The 19,991-nt window shown below is 43.6% G+C and overlaps 1 protein-coding gene across 15 annotated transcripts in view; it reads right to left on the bottom strand.

The window, feature by feature from the left end:
* Positions 1-19,991, bottom strand: part of CHD1 (chromodomain helicase DNA binding protein 1) — a 179,347-nt gene extending 159,356 nt beyond the window's left edge. For 12 of the 15 annotated variants that reach the window (XR_014939000.1, XR_014938999.1, XM_085527728.1 and 9 more), the window contains exons 1-2: positions 19,621-19,754; positions 17,597-17,654 (exon numbers count right to left, since the gene is read on the bottom strand). Coding sequence is in view for 10 of the 15 variants with exons in the window: in XM_085527722.1 (XP_085383848.1) it covers positions 17,597-17,649 (53 nt within the window). In the remaining 5 variants the exon portion in view is untranslated. Of the gene's footprint in view, positions 1-17,596; positions 17,730-19,043; positions 19,080-19,620; positions 19,755-19,843 lie in introns of those variants that run through there. The other 3 variants (XM_085527725.1, XM_085527723.1, XM_085527724.1) reach the window with 3 other exon arrangements.

The following is a 19,991-nucleotide window of genomic DNA, read 5'->3' as shown; positions in this document are numbered from 1 at the left end:
TTCTGTTACACAGATAAAATTTTTGTTTTTTCCAGGACTTACAGATGCTGACCATGCTGGGGTGCTTAACATAATGACATGGATACCCTCACCCTCTGCTTTATTTCCACAGGGCAAATGATTAATTCCTTTTCATTCTTTGACTGGACCTGGCATCAAGGACCAAATTGGTGGATTTGGGACATGACAAAAAACAAACCATTGTTACCATGCTTAGTAGACGGTTGACAGTGGATACCGGAACTGATGTTACCATCATTAAACACTAATTCTGCTGTTATAGGAGTTAAGTGGTATGCCATATGCTTGGTATCTTGCACAACAGTACCGACCAACTGATCATCGAACGCGCAAATCAGACACTAAACTTGCAGCTAACGCGGTTAAAGGAGGGGGGAGACGAGGGCAAGCTGCCAAGGGTGATCTGACCAAGATATTGCAATAGGTGCTGGTAGTGCTCAACTAGACAGCAGCTCTGGTGTATCTTCTTGGGGGTCTGTTGTTGGATGCTTGAATCTTCTAAATGACGCCCACAGATCTTCTCACATGGGGTCGAGGGTATGCTTGTATTTCCACAGGAGCCAGAACCCCGTGGATTCCTGCCTGTCTGGTCTGGCTGTGGTTGCCAGCTGCTGCTGTCTCTACTTCTGCTCCTGCCACTAGGAGTGAGCCTGTCGGAGGAAATAATGCAGGTGTCGACTCTAATGACCCCTGAGTCATTCGGGAAATTTTGGCTGCAGTATGCGAAGCTGACTAACTCTTCCCTGGTGCGCTTGGCTCTTTTGGTGGTAGGTGATCCATTTTGTACCTGTGCTCTTGCCATACACTATGCCTTGTTTCAACAAGACAGCCTGCACCAATAGTGATCTGCTGAATCAGATCAGGGTGGTGAATGACAGAGGTAATCGTCTGCCCCTTGTTAGGTGAATGTGCGAATGGATCTGATACAGCACAGGATAGACCAGCCAAGGAGGTAAGCTCCTGTGGCAAAGAGCAATAGTGACAGGGTTGCTAATTCTCCAGCAGCCTCAGGACCCACGAGCAAGCAATGTTCGATGGCAGGCCCTGGCCACCGTGCATCCCAATGTATCAGCAGTGAGGTGTGTCTGGTTTCACTCCATCTCACCTAGTGCAAGGCTGCAAGGCAGCCAGGACTACGATCCAAGGTGTATGGGAAATCACAGCCTGAACCTCTGATTAATCAGCTGAGGCAAGTGTTGGATCAGCTGTGGGAGCACAGGTGAGAATATACTAGCTGTGCTCCCGGAAGGGATAGAGCTCAACTCCACCTCCTCTAAGACCTCATTTAAAGGCTGACCACCAACAAAGCAGCATCTCTTGGAGATTGCTCCCTGGTGGAGATTGTTCTAGCTTTTCCAGCCAAGGCATCAATATTGGTGAGATTTCCTTTACAAATAACCTTTTGAATATTTATCATCTTCATATTATTCAACCTTACACAAGAAAAACTTTGCAGGGTGACCTCATTGCAACCTTTCAATACCTGAAGGGAACTTACTCCCAGGAGGGGAGTAAACTCTTCGAAAGGGCTGACAATAGCAGGACACGGGGAAATGGTTTTAAGTTAAAAGAGGGAAGATTTAGGTTGGATATTAGGGGGAAGTTCTTCACTAGGAGAGTGGTTAGGCCCTGGAACAGGCTGCCCAGGGAGGTTGTGGATGCCCCGTCCTTGGAGGTGTTCAAGACCAGGTTGGACCTCATAGTCTCATGCGGGTTGGAAGGGACCTTAGAGATCATCGAGTCCAACCCCCGGGATTTGAGCCCCTGTATAGCACAGCAGCACTTCTACCACTTTGCGCCACAGGGGGGATTCGAACCCCGGGCCCCAGTGTTGCAAGGCGGCATTCCTACCACTGCGCCACCGGGGCACACCTGATCTAGTAAAGACGTATGTTTGCTGGCCCTGCTAGGCAGGGGGGTTGGAACTACATGATCCTTGAGGTCCCTTCCAACCTGGGTCATTCTGTGATTCTGTGAAAGTGAGACCTTCCCTGGATGCAATGCTAAGGTCCATGTGATGATTGAGCTGGAGAATGATGCCCCTATACACTTGCCCATGGGTATGGTCCTGATTTGCGGGTCAGGATATGTCTACCCGGTTATACCCATTCGACCTATGGGTAGTCTCTGCAGCCTGGTGTCATGGTTTAATAATTTTGTAATTTTGCTATCAGTATTCCACATCATAACATCATATAAAGCATGAATAATTTTACTGAATCTGCAACTTACAGAAGAAGACTACATCTCCCAGAGAACAACACGGACAGAGAGATGGGTCACGGGACCTGGACGCTATATTATCTCTGTCGCAGGCTAGACTAACTTTCTTTCGAGTTCTGGCGTTCAGGGGAGTGTGTGGGAGCCTTCACCGTTTCGCCCAGATTCACAGTAGGCCTCTCGGTTTCGGGACTCATTCTCTCTACTATTTTGCTTGATTCGTTAGCTCAGTGTTCAATTATATTGTATTATATTGTGTTATCCTGTATTTTGATATAGTAATTTAGTAAATAAGTGTGCCTCCTTAGATCGCTGCCGCTGCTTTCTTTTCCTAATTAACTTTTTTTCCTTTCGGCCTAAAGCCCCTGCGGGGCCCACGGCCCCTGTCACGGACGCAGGTGGATTTTTCGTTTAAACAGTGACAGATTTTGGTGGAGAATGCGGGCAAATTGAGCTGCTGTTTTTCTGTGTTTTCTTCTGTTGCTCTTTTAACAGAGCTACGAGTTTTTTTTCCCTGTTAAGGAGCTATCTTAGGTTTGCAATTCTGCACCTGCGAGCTTGACCTTGAAAGTCCAGGCGGACTGCCAATACTCCGGGATATTTTGTAAACACTGCTGAGCTTTGCTTTTTTACATTTTTCTTTCTATTGAAGGAAAAAAAAAAAAAAAAAAAAAAAGAAAAAAATGTTTTCTCTAGTAAATTTGTTTTACAAGGGACTGCATGTCATTAGTTCCTCTTTTGTGATGCTCCAAACATATTGGACCGTGTTTAAGCTAGCCACTTTTTCCTATGGAGCTATAGAAATGTATAATGGATTGAAAGCAAGGTTAGCAACGCTTACTTGGTATCTGCATGCAGCTCCAGAGGGAGCAACTAATGCAACTAATAGTACAGAAATGGTGGTTTTTGAGCGTACTCCTCCTTTTTTCTTTGCATCCTTTAAGCAGTCTTCGAATGACCAGTTGGCCCAGTGGACCACACTGTCAATCGTGTTAATCTCCCTGAACTTACTGTCGGTTATTGTAATAATCTCACTCAGTATCTGGAATTATAACATCCGGAGAAAGTCTTCCCTAGAACCAGAGAATACTGAATGGCAGGGAGTGTGGAAAGACTTTGGAGAGACTTTTAAAAGACAGACGTCTTTAGTGTCATGGAGCTTTACTCCTGAACACTTAAAGAATCCTGAGAGTTTGACCGCATATTTGAGACAGGAATGTTGTGGCTCAGGCAGATCTCAGGAGGCACAAATGACTTGGGGCCTAGCTAATGCTTATCGGGCCTTATTCAATACCATTCCTGAGAAGGAAGTTTTTGATGCTGAGAGAGAGAGTCTCAGGGCTGAGAATGAGAGTCTCCTTGATGAGAGAAATAACCTCCTACAACAACGAGACTCATTCTGGTATGAGAAAGAGAGTCTCAGAGCTGAGAGAGAAGACCTCCTATATCAACGAGACACATATTGGTATGAGAAAGAATCCCTGCAATCCAAACTCGACATTCTCCAGTCAGAGCACAACGTCCTCCGGTCCAAGCATGACACTCTCCTGACAGGGCACAACGTCCTCCGGTCCGAGCATGACACTCTCCAGTCAGAGCACAATGTCCTTCGGTCCGAGCACGACACTCTCCTGTCGAAGCATGACGCCCTCCAGACTGAGCATAGCAGCCCCCAGTCTGAGCGTGACACTCTCCAGTCTGAGCGCAACACTCTCCAGTCTGAGCGTGACACCCTCCAATCCGAGCGCGACACTCTCCAGACTGAGCACAACGCCCTACAGTCTGAGCACAACATCCTCCAGTCCGAGTGTAACACTCTCCGATCTGAGCGAGACACCCTCCGGTCCATGTACGACGACCTCAAGGCTGAGTTCAGCGCCATCAAGTTCGATCGTAACACCCTCCGGACCATGTACGACATCGTCCAATCCGAGTGCGACACTCTCAGTCCAAACACGACATGCTCCAGTCCGGGTTCAACACAATTCAGTCCAAGTACAACGCCCTCAGGGCTGAGTTCGACACCCTTGAGTTCGAGCGCGATCTCCTCCAATCCAAGCTATGCACCCTCCAGTCCAAGGGGAACACCCTCAAGTCTGAACCGTATGTACCACAACTTGACCAACCACCGGGGGCACCAGATACAATGTTGGTTGCCCCAGTAAGAGGGCGAAAAATAAAACGAGTTTCCACTCAGAGAAAATGCAGAAGGAGTTAGCAAGAGCGGAGGGACTTAGGAGAGCAGGGGGAGTCAGAAGAGCAGAGGAAGTTAGAGGAGCAGAGGAAGTTAGGAGAGAGGGAAAAAAAAGAGGGTTACCTAGAGGAAATAATAGAAGAGTCAGAGTCAGAGTCAGAAGGGGAGCCAAAAGATAGATTTTCTTTACGAGAATTTCTTGAGTCCAAACTTCTAGATGGGGTGACCTCATCAACACAGTTGCCACAATCAACACCTGGGACTCTTGATAGAGCAAAAGGCGAGCAAAGTATTACGACCATTATTGATTGATCTTTAAAACTGAGTGAAATTCGGGATCTAAGAAAGGATTTCACACATCAACCAAAAAAACATATGGTCACTTGGTTACTTCGATGCTGTGACAATGGTGCCAGCAGTGTGTGGCTCGATGGCAATGAAGCTCGCCAACTGGGTGGCATTTCCAGGGACTCACGTGTGGACAGAGGTATTGGCACATGCCAAAATCAGTCCTACACCCTCTGGAAGCCAATGTTGATAGCGGTAAAAGATAGATTCCCCTTTAAATGGGACATAGAGCCTGAGAAAAAGAAATGGACTGATATAGAGAAAGGTATCCAAACTTTGAGAAAGTGCTCTGGTGGAAATGCTATACAGCTCCCACTTCAACTGTAATGACCCGAACCAATTACATGATCCTGAGACAGTCCGTGTTCCATGACAAATGTGGCGTGACTTTACAAGGGCGGCTCCAGAAAAGCATGCCAGTGCACTTGCATTAGTATATGGCCAAGAGGAAAGGAAACCCCTTGTGAATGAACTAATTGCTAAACTTCAGGAGCTTGAATTATCTATAAGCACTACAGAAGTTAATCGTTATACTTCAGCCATTGTCAAAATAGTTGAAAGGTTAAACAGAATGGAGGCAACACAAAATGATATTATTGACATGTTGACTAACGTGCCTGATGTAGATGAATCCATGGTGGTACCAGATGATGGGGACCAGGATTCCCACAATCGCCTCTTGAGAAAGCTAAACAACGTGGGTTCCTCCCAACCCATATCATCGAAAATCTCAACCATTAAAAAGAGATGTCCTCATATTCAAGCAAGTGACAACAATAAGACCATACGTTTTGCATTGTTGTATTTCTTGAGGAATCATGGGGAGGATATAAAGAAGTGGTATAATTCATCCACTTCTGCTCTTCAGGCACAAGTGAAAGAATAACAATGCAAAACAACCACCAAGGTGAACTCTTCCAAAAGGGGGAAAGTTCCAGTTGCTGCAAACCATCGAGGTAAACAATAGAGGGGCCCTGTCCCCAGCCGGGGGGGGGAAGGGTGAATAGAGTATACTGGACTGTGTGGATTAAGTGGCCTGGCACATCTCGACCACAGAAATATAAAGCCTTGGTGGACACTGGTGCACAATGCACCCTAATGCCCTCAAGTCACCAAGGGACACAACCAATACATATCCATGGAGAGACTGGGGGTTCTCAAGAATTGACTATGTTGGAGGCCGAAATAAGCCTCACTGGTAAAAACTGGCAGAGACACTCTATTGTGACTGGTCCAGAGGCTCCATGTATATTGGGTATCGATTACCTTAGGATGGGATATTTTAAGGATCCCAAGGGGTATCGATGGGCCTTTGGGATAGCTGCTGTTAACACAAACGGTGTTAAGCAGCTGTAAGCTTTACCTGGTCTGTCAGATGATCCTTCTGCTGTGGGGATGCTCCAGGTAAAAGACCAAGAGGTACCAATTGCCACCAAAGTGGTTCACAGATGGCAGTACCGCACCAATAGGGACTCATTGCTCCCCATTCTGCTAGAACTCCAGTATGAATTGGAGTCAAAAGAAGCTAGGTGGTATGCCACCACTGACATTGCTAATGCCTTCTATTCCATCCCATTGGCTGCAAAATGTAGGCCACAGTTTGCTTTTACCTGGAGAGGTATTCAGTATACCTGGAACCGTTTACCTCAAGGGTGGAAGCACAGCCCAACAATTTGCCATGGATTGATCCAAGCTGTTTTGGAACAGGGTAATGCTCCTGAGCACTTGCAGTATATTGATGATATTGTAGTGTGGGGCCATACAGCAGCAGAAGTTTCCAAGAAAGGGAAACAGATAATCACAAAAGGAAAGCAGATCATCCAAATTCTTTTGTAAGCTGGTTTTGCCATTAAGCGCAGCAAGGTGAAGGGGCCTGCCCAGGAAGTCCAGTTCTTAGGTATAAAATGGCAAGATGGACGTCGTCACATTCCAGCAGATGTGATTGACAAAATCACTGCTATGTCTCCTCCCACCAACAAGACAGAGACCCAATCTTTTCTGAGAGTAGTGGGCTTTTGGAGAATGCATGTCCCAAACTACAGCCACATAGTGAGCCCCCTCTATCAGGTAACACGGAAGAAGAATAATTTCTCATGGGGTCCTGAGCAGCAGCAGGCTTTTGAGCAGATAAAACAAGAGATAGCCCATGCCGTGGCCTTGGGGCCAGTACGGACGGGACAGGATGTGAAGAACATCCTCTACACTGCTGCTGGAGAGAAAGGTCCCACTTGGAGTTTGTGGCAAAGAGCCTCAGGAGAGACCCGAGGCCGACCCCTAGGATTTTGGAGTCAAGCATATAAAGGGTCTGAGGAGCGCTACACTCCAACTGAGAAGGAGATCTTAGCCGTGTATGAGGGGGTTCGGGCTGCTTCTGAAGTAGTTGGGACAGAGGTTCAGCTTCTTCTAGCACCTCGCTTGCCAGTAATAATGTTATGGATGTTTAAAGGACAGGTTCCCTCCACCCATCATGCTACTGATGCCACTTGGAGTAAGTGGATTTCATTAATTACTCAACGAGCTCGAATGGGAAAACTCAGCCGTCCTGGAATTCTAGAAGTGATCATGGACTGGCCTGGCTGTTTTCTTTTCCTAATTAACATTTTTTCCTTTCAGCCTAGGGCCCCTGCAGGGCCCACGGCCCCTGTCACGGACACAGGTGGATTTTTCGTTTAAACCGTGACACCTGGGCAGGCTGGGAATAGTGCCTACCTCGCCACGTGACATCGAGCGATTCCTCACAGAGGGTTTGCATTGGTGGCAGAGTATAGAGACGCTGACACAAGAATGCAATGATCGCGTATATATCGATGGGAGCGTGTGCCAGGTCCTAGGTACTATCTTTATCTGGCCCCAAATAGTTCGTAATACGTGGGAATACAAGAAAAGCTGTTCAGAGCAGCAGCTGTGGAGCAAGATAAACAGCATGAGAACCAAGGACACCTCTGGAAGGAGAAGAAGGGACTCACAGCTCTGACTGGATATGTGCCTGCATGGAAAGTTGAAAAGTGTTTGTAGAATGCTTTGTTGACATGTAAAGGAAAGACAGGAAAAGAAAACTTGTGAAGGTATATAAGTGATGTGAGAACTTGTAATAAATGATTTGGATCATTCACATCCGAGTCCGTGCCTCAAACGCTGCAAATGGCGCCCACTGCATGGAGCAAATCAAGCTGCTGCTCAGTGGCGGTCTGGCAGCGTCGTCCGACTGAACTTCTGAGAGACTGTTTTGCGTGCGTTTGCACCGTTCTGCAGGACAGAAGGTGAGCAGTCGGAAACTATGGGGAGCTCACTAACAAAGGAGCAACAAGTAAATCTCGAAGTATTACGGTTAGTTTTACATTTTCAGAATCAGCCTGTGTCTACTTCAGCATTAGCTACTTTTCTTAAATGGATAAGCAAAAATGTCCCTAAATTCCCGAAAACTGAGTTTTCTCTCGATGCAGAACTTTGGGACAAAATCGGCTCAAAACTCTATGAGGCTTCTCTCGCTAAAGACAGAACAGCTGCTAAGCTGTTACCTGTTTGGAGCCGGATAACGGAAGGGCTTAAGCAATTTCGACAAGGAAGAATTTCTTCCGACCATTCCCTGCCGCCCTCCGTCCCAACCCCGCCGTTGCCTCTCGCTGCAGGAAGCAGCCCCTGCCCGAATCCGACCCCGCCCTCCGCTCCGCCCTCGACATTCTCTGCGCTTCCGCCCTCCGCCCCTCCCCACGTCGTGCGCTGCTGCGTCCCTGCAGCCCGCGTGTAACGTGGATAAAGACACGGACGGACCGAAACTAGGGTATCGTTGTGACCCCGGTCCAGTATATCCGGAAGGCGAAACGGACGCGTTCCTTCCTGATGATAATTTAAAGGGAGCAGGAACGACAAATTTTTCTACAGCGTACCGCGGTGTTTTAGAGCAGTGCAGAAAAGAAGCAATATTAAGGGGTGATGCTGACACATTGCAAGCCTTTCCTGTGTTGTATCAGCCACAAATCCTCAACATAGTACCTCACATACAGACATTAAACGATCTGCAAAAGTTATTAGGAACCATAAATTGGTTGCGACCACTTTTGGGAATTACTACTCAAGAACTGCATCCTTTATTCAACCTACTCAAACGAGACCCAGATCTAACTTCTAAAAGACAATTAAAACCAGAAGCACAACAGTGCTTAGACTCTGTAATAACATCAGTGCAACATCGATATAGCCATCGTGTTTGTTTATCACTTCCAGTACATCTCATAATAATATCCAACTTCTATCAGCCATACGGCTTGTTATGTCAATGAGATACCTCAAGAAAGGATCCTCTCATTATCCTCGAATGGGTATTTTTACCTCATACATTTTCAAAAACGATTACATCACGAGTGGAAATGTTTGCTATGCTAATACAGCGAGGTCGACATCGTACGAGCTCTTGACCCTGATTGCATATATGTACCCGCTACTAAAAAATATTTAGATTGGATGCTTGCGCAGTCACTTGCTTTTCAGACTGCTATGGCAGACTATACCGGACAATTGTCCACCCATCCCCCCAAACATCAGTTACTACGTAATTTGACTGATATCCCCCTTACTACTAATACTTTACTTTCACATGTTCCAGTACTTAATGCTGTTACTGTATTTACAGATGGCTCCGGAAAGACACACCAAGCAGTGGTTCTTTGGCGTGCGACTGCTACACGATGGCAGTCAGACGTACATGTTGTTGATAGATCACCTCAAGTTGTAGAACTCGCTGCAGTAGCTCGAGCTTTCCAAATTTTTCAGTCCAAAAGCTTAATATAATAACTGACTCTTTGTATGTTACAGGTATCATTCAGCTGACTGAAGGATCCTTTCTTAAGGAAGTTAATAACCCGGCTTTGTTTGTACAGCTCAAGCATGTCTTGCATTATGTCTCTCACCGTACTCTTCCTTATTTTATTATGCACATTCGATCGCATACTACATTGCCTGGTCCTTTAACTGAGGGCAACCGTAAGGCTGATCAAGCCACAGTCGCTTTTGCTACCCCTCAATTATTTGAGCAAGCACGACTTTCCCATCAATTTTTCCATCAGAACAGGAGAGCCTTACAAAAACAATTCCTACTGACAGTGGATCAAGCACATAACATTATTCTAACATGTCCAGACTGCCAGGCCATTGCCCCTTTGCCTCAAATTGGGACAAATCCACGTGGCAAAGCACCTCTTCAAATGTGGCAGACAGATGTCACTCACGTTCCTGAATTTGGCCATCTAAAATATGTACATGTAATGATAGATACTCATTCTTCTTACATATTTGCCACAGCACATACAGGTGAACGCAGTCGTGACGCCCATAAACACTGGTTATCTGCTTATGCTGCTATGGGAATCCCACATACTATAAAAACAGATAATGGGCCTGCGTATACCTCTAAGGCCATTCGAACTTTCCTTCAAGAATGGGGGGTTAGACATATTACAGGCATCCCTCATTCTCCCACTGGACAAGCTATCATTGAGCATACTCATCAAACATTGAAATCTGTTCTTATTAAACAAAGAAGGGGGAATATGGGAGACACACCACAAGAAAGATTATGTAAGGCTTTGTCTGTGCTGAATTTTTTGAACTGTGATCATGCAAATACAATTTGTGTGGATTGTCATTTTGGGGCCTCCCCAGTGCTCAAGGAACGGCCAATGGTTAACATTCAAAATATGGCCACAGGGCATTGGGAAGATTTCTTACCACTGATAACCTGGGGTCGTGGATATGCTTGTGTTTCTACAGGGACTGGCCCTATATGTGTTCCGGCACGATATGTTTGGCCTCATCTCAAGGCAGAAAATAGCATCCAGCCTTAATAATGTCTGCGATTATATGCTTCTTACTTCATTGGTATTGCTTTGTAATTTGTTTTATTGCAAATAATTTTAGTAATAGTAGGACATAGTGGGTTACTCTTCCACATTACTGGTACAAATTTAAGAATTAGAATTATTAAGCATTATCTCGATTATTTTGATATCTATTTTGATAATAGATCGAATATAAGTTAAATAGGATTTGCTGTTACTGATGCAGGAATCTATGGGAATAGCTCTTTTAATGTATTAGTAATGTTCAGTTATGATTTTATTAGCCTATCAACTAGCCTCTTCTTAGTTTGTAAGTACAAGACCCTGGAAAAAAATCCTGGACAAAGGGATGATTCTTCAATATAAAATGATTAACTTTTTTTTCATCTCACTAATTGGGATTTTCAAAATATGACCATACATCAGTTGAAACAAAGGTTCTTGCTAAAAGAGCTAACCTCAGCAATTTATTCTGTTTTGCAAGCAGGTGTTCCACTTGGGCTCTGTATCACGCACTGGCCATGCGGATGCAGTGTACAAATGGAAAATACCATTCAGACCCTGAGTAGGAAAAGAGCAAGAGAGAATCCGTGGTAGGTGAGAAAGGGAAAGTGCACCTTGAAGCAGGGGACGCCCTGCTGGCGCTGCCTATCGCATCCACCGCTAACATGATCCTTCTCTCTCCTTTTCTGCAGTTTTCTGCCTCTCCAAGGACAATAAGAAATAATGTGCTAGCTTAGGGAGTATTCGCTTCCTGCTAACGGGATGGTCTAAAATGGATAACACGAAATTGAAGTCTTTTTCTAACCCATTTCAGATTTACACAGAATTGGATTCTCAGGGATTCTTTTCCAGGTTGTAGGAACTTTGGCCGCAGGCAAACTGTGTCTGATATTTTAGTGGATTTAACAGTATTTCTTGTCATTTGCCTTATCTCCTTTTTCATTTTTAGAGTATTGTCAATTGAGGCCTTGATTAAGTTATAATGATTACGTTATTAATATAATTAGTGTTATTACTTTATAGTATAGTATGGTAGTAGTTTGTGAATAAACAAAAAAGGGGGAATTGTGGGAATACAAGAAAAGCTGTTCAGAGCAGCAGCTGTGGAGCAAGATAAACAGCATGAGAACCAAGGACACCTCTGGAAGGATAAGAAGGGTCTCACAGCTCTGATTGGATATGTGCCTGCATGGACAGTTGAAAAGTGTTTGTAGAATGCTTTGTTGACACGTAAAGGTGGTTGGGAAAGTTGTAAGGGCGGATGGGAAAGTTAGAAAACAAAAACTTGTGAAGGTATATAAGGGATGTAAGAACTTGTAATAAACGATTTGGAATGTTCACATCTGATTCCGTGCCTCAAACGCTGCAGTAATACACGCGTGACTGCACAGCTTGCTTGTTGGGCAGCAAATGCGAATCGCACTTCCCGTGCACTGACTGATATAGCTGAATCACTGAGTTCCCTTGACACTGGACTGACTCAGACTAAGATGGCGGTAGACTTTCTGCTCGCTCGGACTGGTCTAGGTTGCACTGAGATGGAACAACACCTAGGCCTGAAAGGATTCTGCTGTCTTGACTTCAGCGCAAATGCATCTTCGGCCATAGACAAGATCCGATGGGAAGCAAAGGACATAGCTGACTCGATGTTCCAGATATTGAAGGACAAGAACTGGGGTTTCTTTTCCAATTTGCTTGGTCTTCCTAGACGACTTGAGAATGTTCTTACTCTGGGTGTGATTGCTTTAGCAGTTATTCTGCTTGCTGTGTGTTTGATTCCTGTTATAATTCATATTGTTCACCGTGTTCTGGATCGAGCGGTTAGTCGCCTTCTCGCAGTTAATTTAGTTTTAAGTGCACTACATGGAGATGGCTATCAACCACTGTCCACGTGTGACTCTGAAACATCACATTAGCAAAGAAAGGGGGGAGATGTTAGGGTGCTAAGTTGTCTTTGCAAGGATTTATGAGTGCATACAGTAGTTCTGAGTAGATGGAGTGTTCTAGAATAGCTGATTGACGGCCTGTAGGTTAAGAGTTAGTGGGCGGGGGGTTTAGGTAGGTGTGTGTATAGGTTCTCTCGCGTGACATTGGGTTTTGCGTAGCAGATGTACGCATCTGCACAGGATTTAGGATGGTATATAAGGAGTGTGACGCAGCAATAAATTGAGAGAAGACATCATGGCATCCATGTTTATGTCCCTCTCCCCCAGACGGTCGAGGTCACGGGATAAGTCGGGTTAATTGGCGGATACATCAGATCACTCCCTTCTGCCTGTAATGACCGGTTTGAACTATGGTCTCTCACTGCTAAGACCTTTGCATCACTCCTGTGGCCTGGCTTTGTTGCTGGACATGCCATGAAGCAGATTGAGAGACTTGCTTCTTGGGCTGAAAAACAAGCCAATGTGACTACGGCTGCCCTCACAGAATTGTTGATGGACCAATCCAGCCTCTGTCATGCAGTCCTTCAGGACCGCACCGCTACAGACTTTCTGCTTCTGGCACAGGGCCATGGCTGTGATGACTTTGATGGAATGTGTTGTTTCAATTTATCTGATCATAGTGAATCCATGCACAAACAATTGCAGTGGCTAAGAAATCATACACAAGCTATTACTCAAAATCATAACCCGTTTGATGACTTTCTTAACAGAATAGGTATAAGTGGATGGTTAAAAGAATTAGTCTTGGAGGAAATTAGACGGTTGTTCATCATCATGGGACATATAATCAGATTCAAACTAGTGATCAATATGATTTGACGCATACTACATAACATGATTCCCATGGTATTTATAGCCCAAAAAGAAAAAGGAGGAATTGTTGGGAGTTGGTTGAGAGAACAGGGAGGACATGATAGCTTCAAGGACATTGCGACCTTGTGAGAAGGCTTGGTGAGCAAGAGGGGCAGAGGGGTGTGGACTAGGCAGTGAGGGTCCCGAGTTGTCACGGTGTCAGGGTATTGTTAAATTGTTTAGTTGGGTGGAAGGCAGCCAATCATTTGTTGTGCCATGTCGTATCCAATCATATTTTCCAATCTGCCACAACTGCAGTTGGGGTATAAAAAGTTGTTTGTGCCATAAAGTTGTACTCAGTTGTTAACTCACATTGAGTCGCCTCTGAGTTCCACAATCCCGCTCTCGCGCTATTTTAGGGTACCTGCTTAGCAGGAGAGATGGACTCTGATCTCTTGAGGTCCCTTCCAACCCCTACAATTCTGTGTGAAATTACTGTCTTGTATTAAGACCAGCTTTCATGAATGTAAGCAATGAGAAAGGTGCATGAATCCACTTCCTGCTTAGGAAAAAAAGGAACTGCTTTCCAGATGGAGCATACTGAGCACATCTCTTTTTACCTAAGGAGAATTAAGTTCTGCTTTTTCATGTCTTGATCTTCCTATATTTCCTCCAGAACAAAAGAGATGCTACTCATTAGGCACCAATGTTTCACTTCCACATTCTCTGTTCTACCTAGAGCTTATATTGCCCTTCCTCGCTCATTAAACTTTCCTGTTACTAGCTAATATGTATTTACTCCTATTCAAGCTTGCAACAGAATGCTTTCAAGAAAACACACAAAAATGCAAATGCTTTGCTTAACTTTAAGAGTCAGTTTCTCAGAGTACTGCTATGAAGTTTTTATGCTTATACTTACTTGCTATTCAGATGAACGTTATCTGTGATATTTAACCTAAAACTACTAAAAATAATCCAAAACAATGATTTCAAATAATGAAAAGTTGAAGATTAGACTCCACTGTAATGATTACACAAATTATGACATCAAGCAAGATTAGCTTAATGCTTACGTCTGTCTACAACCTTCACTGTGCTTGGTACTAACACAGATTTATAGATTCAGAGGTCATGAACATAGACAAAGCAGTGTCCAAACAGCACAAGTTATTCAAGTATGAAAAATACAAAATATTCACTTATACTTGTAGCAAAACAGAAATTCAGGCTTAGCATCTGCACCAATGGAAAGGTTTCTGGATTTCTACCAGTCAGATGAAGAGACTTGAGTGGAAAGGAACACAGGAGCTTGGCAAATTAATCATTCATTTCCTCATGTTTCAGTAATGCCTTTTCACTGCCAGTCACAGGGAATGGAAGACAGCTACAATTCCTTACCACGGTGTTGGTCAACATATAAAATCTAAGGTTTCCAATTAGCCCCTTCTCTAGTTCTCCTATTGCTGAGAATACTACAAGCTTTCCACAACTTCTGCAACTCACGATAAGAGTTTCTGTAAAACAATATAAACTCCTCACAATAATTATTTTAATAATGTAAATACACTAGATAGAAAGAGGGCTCAATTCTTTAAAACTATAAGTTTCACCCTTCATTTACAAAAACAGTTTCCTGATAGCAAATATGCAAATACACCTTCTGAGATTTTTCTGTAAATTACGCTACAGGATTAAGCCTAGGGAAAATTATTTAATATTTTAAAATGTTTTTAAACCTTTAAAATGTGCTCAACAGCACATTTAAGATGCATAACAATGTGGGAATACAAGAAAAGCTGTTCAGAGCAGCAGCTGTGGAGCAAGATAAACAGCAAGAGAACCAAGGACACCTCTGCAAGGAGAAGAAGAGTCTCACAGCTCTGATTGGATATGTGCTTGCATGGACAGTTGAAAAGTGTTTTGTAGAATGCTTTGTTGACACGTAAAGGTGTTTGGGAAAGTTGTAAGGGCGGATGGGAAAGTTAGAAAATAACAACTTGTGAAGGTATATAAGGGATGTGAGAACTTGTAATAAATGATTTGGATCATTCACATCTGAGCCCGTGCCTCAAATGCTGCAGAACAAAGTCTTACTTCACCAGCAACTATCAAGTTTCAAATAATTTGCTTTTTCCCAATATTTACTTTTATTACAGTTGTCAGGAAGCTTTAATGATATTTACTTGGTTTAGCCCCATGAGAATTGCTATAGCTCTTTAATAACTTTAACATACCAGTATTTATATATCAGAGTGGTCACAGTTTGATACGAAGCATTTTTTATACATTATCTGTAGCTAGGTGGCTTGTTTCTAGTAGTAAAGAAAATCATGAACACAAAGTGATCAGAGATGTCCCTAATTAACATTTGTTAAAGGTCTCATTTATAATTTTCTAAAATTTCAGAAAACTAGCTTTGTTCACACTTGTTCTGCTCACAGAGAAGAAGTAAAATTCCTTGTGACAGATTCTCAATAATACCAAGCAAAGTATTAACAAGTAGGCCAATAGTCATACACAGAAAGAAATGAATTTACTCAACTGGTGAAGTAAACCTCTAGCCATACAGTACTCCTCAGGAAGCAGCCTAGGTCCAACAGATGCTCTTCCTTCAGTGGCTGGCCCATATATGAACCCAGATTGCCATGACCAACAAAGCTTGTTTTATTTGTTTTTATATTAATAACTGGAAATAATTTCCAAATTATTCACAAGATCAAAAGTTTATTGACTTTCTAGAATATTCCTTGTTACCACAGGAAGATTGAAATTTTAAAAATTAAACACAAGTAATTAAAGTTTCTCAGATTTCCCAGAGATTTGCACCTAACATCAGCTAAATATTTCTCCCTTCTTCCCACTCCTTACTCACTTACATGCAAGCACGCATTCACTAGGTAGCTGGCCATTATGTTCCTCTTGCACTTCTTCACTTGGGGCAATAATTTAGACCTACCTCCTCTATTTAACTGTCAGTTTTCATAAAAAGCCCACAGAACTCAATTTTCTTTATGACCTATGACTAATGGAATGAACTAACAGGTTCAAAAAGCTGTCATCAAAAAGAGGGGGAAGACAGAAAGATGGGTAGACTGACAGCATGTCCACACTTAAATTTGAATGTTCACGCTGCCTTCTTAAATCTGCAGCATTTACCATATTCTCAGTTTTAGAAATATGAACTTCCTCAAGCAGTAGAGACTTGTTGAACTTAATAGTGTTCTAGACTAAGAATATAAGTCATAGAAACCTTAGAGTTGGAAGGGTCCTCTGAAGGCCACCTAGTCCCCTGCAATGAACATGGACATCCACCGCTAGATCATGTTGCCCAGGGCCTTATCCAGCAATGCCTTCAAAGTCTCCAGGGATAGGGCATCACTGGGCAACCTGTTCCAGTGCCTCACCACCCTTACTGTAAAATATTTTTTCCTTATATCTAATCTCAATCTACTCACTTTGAGCTTGAAGCCATTTCCCTGCTAAAGAGTCCATCCCCTTCATTCCTGTAGCACCCCTTTAGAAACTGAAAGGCTGCTATCAGGTCATTTCGCAAACTTCTCCAGGCTGAAGAATACACGTTCAAATTCACTGAATACAAGCAATACACACAAGTTCGCTGTTGTCCTCATCTTGCACCAGGGAAGATCTAATCAGGCTTCTCCAGCCAAGCAAACTCTGTATACATGCTAGAGCATCAGCAATTCACATTAAAGGGGTAGATTTTTTATTTTTTAATTAAGAAAACAGCTGAGATAACTGTGCTTTCACTTTGGAAAACAAACATGAAGTTAACACTTTCCATTATACTGATTTGACAGCTCAACAAAGAAGGAAGCCTCATGAAGTAGTACATATCAAAAGAATTAACAGCCCACTGTTCCAAACTCAGAAATGGTCCAGTTCAGGGTTTATACAGTACATATTATGCATGCCCTGCACTTCATAGACAAGAGTCTTACTTTAACATTTCAGTCCAATCTGTTTCAGACAGATTTTTAAGGCAACTTTTGAGGATAGAGCAATAGTTTTAATACTACTTAAGCTCGATTATATAAGATATATACATAATTATTACAGTTATTAAACAAAGCTATCTGTAAAAAAGTATGGCCAGTTCTCCTAAATATGGCCTGCTTGCTCACTAGAAACCCTAGGCACAAAATTAAAAGGTAAAGCAGTTCTAATAAACAAAATATAAGAGAATACATAGTCAAGGATTGAAAAGACAAAGTGCTTACCTTGAGTCCCCACTACTGTTTCTTATACTTTCTTCATCACTGGGCCCACTCATTGTAACTATTAAGAAGTTTAAAAGATAAATAGAAGTCACTTAGGTTATACTTTCTTCATCACTGGGCCCACTCATTGTAACTATTAAGAAGTTTAAAAGATAAATAGAAGTCACTTAGGTTACAAGGTAGATGTCAAGAATCCACTTCCAAGTACTCTGTTTTCCAGGTGATGTGTTTACTCAACTGTTCTCTGCATGCATTGATTTTTTTAATTTTTTTTTCCCTCCAAATTACCTGAAGTCATAAAGGAAAATGTTGACAATTTGAAATATTTGGTGGTTGCAACTGAAAGATACTGAAAATAACCTGCCCCATCATACCAACATAAAGGTGTATCTAACATTTTTACACTTTTTAACTTTAAAAATGAATTTTGGTATGCTACACTGAAAAACTGAAATAACTAAATGAAATACATGAAATGCATAAAAGGAAAGACTTGATTAGCTTTTTGCCCAATTGCAATCAGCTCCCAACATACAAGCCATTATGGCCTTTATGCAACTTTTCATTGATGGTGCAATAAAGGTGACAAGTTCTGCTGAGCTGCTGCTAGTCTTGGTCTGCCCACAGACCAGCTTTGAAAAGCATCTTAATTATTTTCGGTTGAGAACAATGACTTACTGTGTATCCGCACCATAACTAGTAGCATGACTTTTGCTATAGTACTATCTTAAGAACAACCAGATCATAATTTTAAAGGAAAAACAGCCTCTCCAAAAGCATAAATATAAACTAAGGATATTAATGCTCTAAGATCTGACTAGTTAAATTATTTCATACACAAAATAAACATTTCCAGATATAGACATAATATTTACATGCAGTTAGGGGCAGAAGCAGGAAAATAAAAACTATTCCATTTCAAAAAAATGACTCTACACCAAGCTAGCAAGATCCTTTAGATGGAACGACTGCCATTTCACACAAACACTTTCAATCAGATCACTATAGTATCAGATGCACCTAGAAAAAGTTTAGGCTCACTTCAAATGGAGTACAAGCATGAACTCCCTGATAATCTGCTAAAGAGCAGCATCTCTCACAGATTTAGTGGTGTGAAAGTAATTAGCGGGTCATCTGCCTCAAAATGCTCTCCGGACTCGCAGATTATGATGGGGGTGAGGGCTATCTCCTTCTGGGGTGGAAAAAGCCCTGCGCTCAAGCACTATGTCAGCCAAAAACACCACTCTAGCCACCAGAGGCAACGGCGGAAGAAAAGTTACAGGAAGAAGCCCTGTAACCTCGGAGAGACCACAAAGCGAGGCCGGGGCCCCAACGGCAGCGAGCCAGGCAGCTTAGTGGTTCCTCGAGGACAGGCTGCTGGTACCCAATGAGGCCTAGCTTCCCACTATTTGTCCTCCCACACCCAGGACGCGGACAAACACTCTACCTTCTCCATGTCTAGTACCCTAGGATATACATTTTTAGCGCCACGGAAGTCGCTCCTTGTCTCCCGCTCACCGCTCCACTGCGATCTTTCCCGTGTCCCGACTGCCCGCACCGCGCTCTGGCAGTCTCCTGTGACTGACCGCTCCCAATACGATCCCAGAAAAAGCCTAGGCCAAAGATGCCCTCCCACCTCCCACCCCCTGAAACAGCCCTCCGCTGATAGTGCAACCTGCACAGACATTGTTCCTGGTCAAGACTCCCAGAGGCACCAAGACATCCGCTATCCTCCATGTTCGCTTCCCCCAGCATCCCCTATTGCCAGAGAAAAGCGAAGGCCGCATTCGTGCCTCCCAGCCGGCTCATCACAGGTTCCCCCAACAAGAGCCAACGAAAAAAATTCGATCCCAAAAGCTCGCAGTTCCCCCCCCGTCGGAAAGCAGTCAGTGAGCCCAGAAGCCTAGACACACAGTAGGCATCCATTTTCTGCCCTCAGTACCAGCCGCCTCCACATCCATTCTCGAAAGTCACCACATAACTCCAAACCAGAAAGAGAAGAACCACAACGGGCCTCTACTTACCTGCGTGAGTGAGCCTCCTAGTCCGAGACAGCACTACCTTCCACAAAGACGTCTCTGCTAAAGTCGAAAGACTGCTTCCACAACAGCTGCAAGGCCTGTGCAGCGAACCCCTGTATGGCTCCCCCCCCCACCCAGCTCGAACAATAGAGTGAGTCCGTCCCCTCACTCCCCAACCAACCAGACAGAGGCAAGGAGGAGCCTAGGGAATAACAGTGAGCGTTACGTTGTTTTGTCGTTACTTCTTAAGTCCTTCCGATTGCCGCCATCATGCTGCCATTCTGCTGAACCTCCTCCTCTCAGTCAGATGGGTATCCTGTGTGTGATATCAGTCCTACGCCCTGGGGCAGAACAGGAAGGAACGGTCAACGGTT

The sequence above is a fragment of the Coturnix japonica genome, chromosome W (genome assembly GCF_054131305.1).
Source record: "Coturnix japonica strain WE chromosome W, WE-NBRP24, whole genome shotgun sequence".
Taxonomy (NCBI): Eukaryota; Metazoa; Chordata; class Aves; order Galliformes; family Phasianidae; genus Coturnix; species Coturnix japonica.
The sequence above is the reverse complement of the archived record's forward strand: the minus strand, read 5'-3'. Positions and strand labels throughout refer to the sequence as shown.